General features: G+C 43.7%; 1 protein-coding gene across 1 annotated transcript in view; it reads left to right on the forward strand.

The window, feature by feature from the left end:
* pax5 (paired box 5) overlaps positions 1-7,500 on the forward strand; it is a 72,733-nt gene that overhangs the window by 32,657 nt on the left and 32,576 nt on the right. The window contains exons 4-5 of the mRNA XM_046338652.1: positions 1,218-1,282; positions 6,525-6,647. Of these exons, the coding sequence (XP_046194608.1) occupies positions 1,218-1,282; positions 6,525-6,647 (188 nt within the window). The remainder of the gene's footprint in view (positions 1-1,217; positions 1,283-6,524; positions 6,648-7,500) is intronic.

A 7,500-nucleotide genomic window follows, 5' to 3' on the forward strand; every position in this document is an offset into this window, starting at 1 on the left:
GAGAGGGGTAGTGATGACAGAGGACAGAAAGAGAGAGGGTTTAAGGAGGGAGAGGATAGTGAGGACAGAGAGGGGTAGTGATGACAGAGGACAGAAAGAGAGAGGGTTTAAGGAGGGAGAGGATAGTGAGGACAGACAGGGGTAGTGATGACAGAGGACAGAAAGAGAGAGGGTTTAAGGAGGGAGAGGATAGTGAGGACAGAGAGGGGTAGTGAGGACAGAGAGGGGTAGTGAGGACAGAGAGGGGTAGTGATGACAGAGGACAGAAAGAGAGAGGGGTTAAGGAGGGAGAGGATAGTGAGGACAGAGAGGGGTAGTGATGACAGAGGACAGAAAGAGAGAGGGTTTAAGGAGGGAGAGGATAGTGAGGACAGAGAGGGGTAGTGATGACAGAGGACAGAAAGAGAGAGGGTTTAAGGAGGGAGAGGATAGTGAGGACAGAGAGGGGTAGTGATGACAGAGGACAGAAAGAGAGAGGGTTTAAGGAGGGAGAGGATAGTGAGGACAGAGAGGGGTAGTGATGACAGAGGACAGAAAGAGAGAGGGTTTAAGGAGGGAGAGGATAGTGAGGACAGAGAGGGGTAGTGAGGACAGAGGACAGAGAGGGGTAGTGAGGACAGAGAGGGGTAATGAGGACAGAGAGGGGTAGTGAGGACAGAGAGGGGTAGTGATGACAGGACAGAAAGAGAGAGGGTTTAAGGAGGGAGAGGATAGTGAGGACAGAGAGGGGTAGTGATGACAGAGGACAGAAAGAGAGAGGGTTTAAGGAGGGAGAGGATAGTGAGGACAGAGAGGGGTAGTGAGGACAGAGGACAGAAAGAGAGAGGGTTTAAGGAGGGAGAGGATAGTGAGGACAGAGAGGGGTAGTGAGGACAGAGAGGGGTAGTGAGGACAGAGAGGGGTAGTGATGACAGAGGACAGAAAGAGAGAAAGTGGGAAGAGAGGACTTGCATGAGCAGCCAAGCAGGAAGTGTAAGGCCCCTCTGCCATGTCAGCCTGCCTCAGCCACTTTACACACACACACACACACACACACACACACACACACACACACACACACACACACACACACACACACACACACACACACACACACACACACACACACACACACACACACACACACACACACACACACACACACACACACACACACACACACACACACACACACACACACACACAGTCTCTTACGTGGTTTGTATTCTCTCTTGTAGGATCATCAGGACTAAAGTCCAACAGCCTCCGGGTCAGTCAGGACCTCTCTCTGCTCATAACCTGGGTAAGTCAGGACCTCTCTCTGCTCATAACCTGGGTCAGTCAGGATCTCTCTCTGCTCATAACCTGGGTAAGTCAGGACCTCTCTCTGCTCATAACCTGGGTCAGTCAGGACCTCTCTCTGCTCATAACCTGGGTCAGTCAGGACCTCTCTCTGCTCATAACCTGGGTAAGTCAGGACCTCTCTCTGCTCATAACCTGGGTCAGTCAGGACCTCTCTCTGCTCATAACCTGGGTCAGTCAGGATCTCTCTCTGCTCATAACCTGGGTCAGTCAGGACCTCTCTCTGCTCATAACCTGGGTAAGTCAGGACCTCTCTCTGCTCATAACCTGGGTCAGTCAGGACCTCTCTCTGCTCATAACCTGGGTCAGTCAGGACCTCTCTCTGCTCATAACCTGGGTCAGCCAGGACCTCTCTCTGCTCATAACCTAGGTAAGTCAGGACCTCTCTCTGCTCATAACCTAGGTCAGTCAGGACCTCTCTCTGCTCATAACCTAGGTAAGTCAGCCTTTATAGCTGCTAATAACCACCTTAATAGTTGTTCATGATAACCCTATGTCACCCTTACAAGCCCCCTACCCCCCCACTCTGTCTCTCCCCCTTCCACTCTCTCTTTCTCTTTCTCTCTCCCCATCCCTCCCTTCCTTCCTCTTGCTCTCCCCCTTCCTCCTCCTCTCCCCATTTCTCTCTCCCCTCCTCCTCCTCTTTCCCTCCCTCCCTCCATCCCTCCACCTTCCTTCCTTCCTCTCCACCCTTCCTCCTCCTCTCCCCCTTGCTCTCTCCCCTCCTCTTCATCTCCCTCTTTTCCTCCCCTTCCTCCCCCCTCCCTCCCTCCCCTTCCTCCCCATTCCTCCCCCCTCCACCTCTCTCTATCTGTGATGGCTGTTTTAGCCTCCAGTGGATTGTGTTTCAGTGTCTCTCAAATCTTCAGAATCACACTCCGTCACTTAATCTAAATTAATTTCACACACACACACACACACACACACACACACACACACACACACACACACACACACACACACACACACACACACACACACACACACACACACACACACACACACACACACACACACACACACACACACACACACACACACACACACACACACACACACCTCACTCTCAGATTACACAGATAAATGGTTTTGACTCCAGGGCGGAAAATTGAACATTTGGATTTGGAGAATAATGAAAATATTGAAGGATAAAATGCGTTTGTTTCCTGAGAGAGAGAAAAAAGAGAAAAGGTGATAATTGAAGTGATAAATCAACAGGAAGTAAAGAGATTCAATACATCTCCATGGTTACTGAACCAGGAACCAGAGTTTCATTAAACCTTGTGGTTACTGAACCAGGAACAGAGTTTTATTCTCCATGGTTACTGAACCAGGAACAGTTTCATTCTCCATGGTTACTGAACCAGGAACAGAGTTTCATTCTCCATGGTTACTGAAACAGGAACAGAGTTTCATTCTCCGTGGTTACTGAACCAGGAACAGAGTTTCATTCTCCATGGTTACTGAACCAGGAACAGAGTTTCATTCTCCATGGTTACTGAACCAGGAACAGAGTTTCATTCTCCTCAGGGTTACTGAACCAGGAACAGAGTTTTATTCTCCATGGTTACTGAACCAGGAACCAGAGTTTCATTCTCATCAGAGTTACTGAACCAGGAACAGAGTTTCATTCTCCATGGTTACTGAACCAGGAACAGAGTTTCATTCTCCATGGTTACTGAACCAGGAACAGTTTCATTCTCCATGGTTACTGAACCAGGAACAGAGTTTTATTCTCCATGGTTACTGAACCAGGAACAGAGTTTCATTCTCCATGGTTACTGAACCAGGAACAGAGTTTCATTCTCCATGGTTACTGAACCAGGAACAGAGTTTCATTCTCCATGGTTACTGAACCAGGAACAGAGTTTCATTCTCCATGGTTACTGAACCAGGAACTAGAGTTTCATTCTCCATGGTTACTGAACCAGGAACAGAGTTTCATTCTCCATGGTTACTGAACCAGGAACAGAGTTTCATTCTCCTCAGGGTTACTGAACCAGGAACAGAGTTTCATTCTCCATGGTTACTGAACCAGGAACAGAGTTTCATTCTCCATGGTTACTGAACCAGGAACAGAGTTTCATTCTCCATGGTTACTGAACCAGGAACAGAGTTTCATTCTCCATGGTTACTGAACCAGGAACAGAGTTTCATTCTCCTCAGGGTTACTGAACCAGGAACAGAGTCTCATTCTCCATGGTTACTGAACCAGGAACAGAGTTTCATTCTCCATGGTTACTGAACCAGGAACAGAGTTTCATTCTCCATGGTTACTGAACCAGGAATAAAGTTTCATTCTCCATGGTTACTGAACCAGGAACAGAGTTTCATTCTCCATGGTTACTGAACCAGGAACAGAGTTTCATTCTCCATGGTTACTGAACCAGGAACAGAGTTTCATTCTCCATGGTTACTGAACCAGGAACAGAGTTTCATTCTCCATGGTTACTGAACCAGGAACAGAGTTTCATTCTCCATGGTTACTGAACCAGGAACAGAGTTCCTATTCCCTATATAGTGGTACTACTTTAGACCAGAGCTCTATTCCCTATATATAGTACACTACTATAGACCAGAGCCCTATTCCCTATATAGTGCAGTACTAGTGACCAGAGCCCTATTCCCTATATAGTGCAGTACTAGTGACCAGAGCCCTGTTCCCTATATAGTACACTACTATAGACCAGAGTCCTATTCCCTATATAGTGAACTACTAGTGACCAGAGCCCTATTCCCTATATAGTGAACTATTAGTGACTAGATCCCTATTCCCTATATAGTGAACTACTATTGACCAGAGCCCTATTCCCTATATAGTGAACTACTAGTGACCAGGGCCCTATTCCCTATATAGTGAACTACTAGTGACCAGGGCCCTATTCCCTATATAGTGAACTACTAGTGACCAGAGCCCTATTCCCTATATAGTGACCAGAGCCCTATTCCCTATATAGTGACCAGAGCCCTATTCCCTATATAGTGACCAGAGCCCTATTCCTTATATAGTGACCAGAGCCCTATTCCCTATATAGTGACCAGAGCCCTATTCCCTATATATAGTGACCAGAGCCCTATTCCCTATATAGTGAACTAACTACCACTAATTCTATTTAACAAGCGCTTCACAAATGACCCGCCAAGTGAGCAAACTGTAAAGAGGTGAATTTGGAGCGTATTCCGACTGGAAACTGCCTACCGTGGACTATTCAACTCCTTAGCCGTAACAACAAGAGCTTCAAACCATCCCAAAGTGGCTAGCTGTTTTGTACTAAAGGCTTACAATATCTAAACGATAAATTACGACTTCTTAAAACCAAGGGTTATTACCAATTTATGACAGTCCTGTGACAGTCCTACGTAGCGTTACGACCGACCTGTGTCTTTTAGTTCAGAAGGTCACACGACATTATGTGTGATACGGTGTTTAGACGTTATGAGCACCCTATGCACCGTTATGTAGCATTATGTAGTGTTATGTAGCATTATGTAGTGTTATGTAGCATTATGTAGTGTTATGTAGCGGTTTGTAACATAATGTAGCATTATGTAGTGTTATGTAGCGGTATGTAACATAATGTAGCATTATGTAGTGTTATGTAGCGGTATGTAACATAATGTAGCATTATGTAGTGTTATGTAGTGTTATGTAGCAGTATGTAAGGTTATGCACCATTATGTAGTGTTATGTAGCATTATGTAGTGTTATGTAGCGGTATGTAACATAATGTATCATTATGTAGCATTATGTAGTGTTATGTAGCAGTATGTAAGGTTATGCAGCATTATGTAGTGTTATGTAATGGTATGTAAAATAAAGTAGCGTTATGTAGCATTATGTAGTGTTATGTAGCGGTATGTAACATAATGTAGCATTATGTAGTGTTATGTAGCATTATGTAGTGTTATGTAGCATTATGTAGTGTTATGTAGCGGTATGTAACATAATGTAGCATTATGTAGTGTTATGTAACATTATGTAGTGTTATGTAGCGGTATGTAACATAATGTAGCATTATGTAGTGTTATGTAGCATTATGTAGTGTTATGTAGCGGTATGTAACATAATGTAGCATTATGTAGTGTTATGTAGCATTATGTAGTGTTATGTAGCGGTATGTAACATAATGTAGCATTATGTAGTGTTATGTAGCGGTATGTAACATAATGTAGCATTATGTAGTGTTATGTAGTGTTATGTAGCAGTATGTAAGGTTATGCACCATTATGTAGTGTTATGTAGCCTTATGTAGTGTTATCTAGCGGTATGTAACATAATGTATCATTATGTAGCATTATGTAGTGTTATGTAGCAGTATGTAAGGTTATGCAGCATTATGTAGTGTTATGTAACGGTATGTAAAATAAAGTAGCGTTATGTAGCATTATGTAGTGGTATGTAGTGGTATGTAACATAATGTAGCATTATGTAGTGTTATGTAGCATTATGTAGTGTTATGTAGCATTATGTAGTGTTATGTAGCGGTATGTAACATAATGTAGCATTATGTAGTGTTATCTAGCGGTATGTAACATAATGTAGCATTATGTAGTGTTATGTAGCGGTATGTAACATAATGTAGCATTATGTAGTGTTATCTAGCGGTATGTAACATAATGTAGCATTATGTAGCATTATGTAGTGTTATGTAGCAGTATGTAAGGTTATGCAGCATTATGTAGTGTCATGTATTGTTATGTAGTGTTATGTAAAATTAATTAGCATTATGTAACATTATGTAGTGTTATGTAGTGTTATGTAACATTATGTAGCATTATGCGGCATTATGTAGTGTCATGTAGTGTTATGTAGCAGTATGTAAGGTTATGCACCATTATGTAGTGTTATGTAGCATTATGTAGTGTTATGTAGTGTTATGTAACATTATGTAGCATTATGTAGGGTCATGTATTGTTATGTAGTGTTATGTAACATTATGTAGCATTATGTAGCATTATGTAGCATTATGTAGTGTTATGTAACATTATGTAGCATTATGTAACATTATGTAGTGTTATGTAACATTATGTAGTGTTATGTAGCATTATGTAACATTTTGTAGTGTCATGTAGTGTTATGTAGTGTTATGTAACATAATGTAGCATTATGTAACATAATGTAGTGTTATGTAGTGTAATGGAGTGTTATTTAGCATTGTGACCTATGCCCTGACTTTCCACAGCGTCGTCGGTAGCGTCGACACAGGTTTCTGCGGTGACCAGTGACTCGGCTGGCTCCTCCTACTCCATCAGTGGCATTCTGGGTATCAGCTCAGCTAACGACGGGAAGCGGAAGAGAGACGATGGTGAGAGACGGTGTGTGTGTGTGTGTGTGTGTGTGTGTGTGTGTGTGTGTGTGTGTGTGTGTGTGTGTGTGTGTGTGTGTGTGTGTGTGTGTGTGTGTGTGTGTGTGTGTGTGTGTGTGTTCGGTCTTCTCTGATGGGAGTGGAGAGAGTTACAGCTGATCAGCCAGGTCACACCAGACCCAAGGCCTTATTCCACGTTCCTTCAGGTCTGCAGGACGTCGGGAGATGAGTTCAAAACCGTCCGCTAGAGGCGACGATGAGCGCTAGTTTCTCAACCATTAGGAATAAAATGGCTTACGACCGTCAAGTTGGGGGGGGGGGGGGGGGGGTAACCCTCACATTTAACCATAGAGTTGGGGGGATAACCCTAACATTTAACCATAGAGTTGGGGGGGATAATCCTCACATTTAACCATAGAGTTGGGGGGATAACCCTCACATTTAACCATAGAGTTGGGGGGATAACCCTTACATTTAACCATAGAGTTGGGGGGGATAACCCTTACATTTAACCATAGAGTTGGGGGGGGATAACCCTCACATTTAACCATAGAGTTGGGGGGATAACCCTTACATTTAACCATAGAGTTGGGGGGGAATAACCCTTACATTTAACCATAGAGTTGGGGGGGATAACCCTTACATTTAACCATCGAGTTGGGGGGGATAACCCTCATTTAACATTTAACCATAGAGTTGGGGGATAACCCTTACATTTAACCATAGAGTTGGGGGGGATAACCCTTACATTTAACCATAGAGTTGGGGGGATAACCCTTACATTTAACCATAGAGTTGGGGGGGGATAACCCTTACATTTAACCATAGAGTTGGGGGGATAACCCTTACATTT

This window comes from Oncorhynchus gorbuscha, unplaced genomic scaffold, assembly GCF_021184085.1.
Source record: "Oncorhynchus gorbuscha isolate QuinsamMale2020 ecotype Even-year unplaced genomic scaffold, OgorEven_v1.0 Un_scaffold_2074, whole genome shotgun sequence".
Classification (NCBI taxonomy): domain Eukaryota; kingdom Metazoa; phylum Chordata; class Actinopteri; order Salmoniformes; family Salmonidae; genus Oncorhynchus; species Oncorhynchus gorbuscha.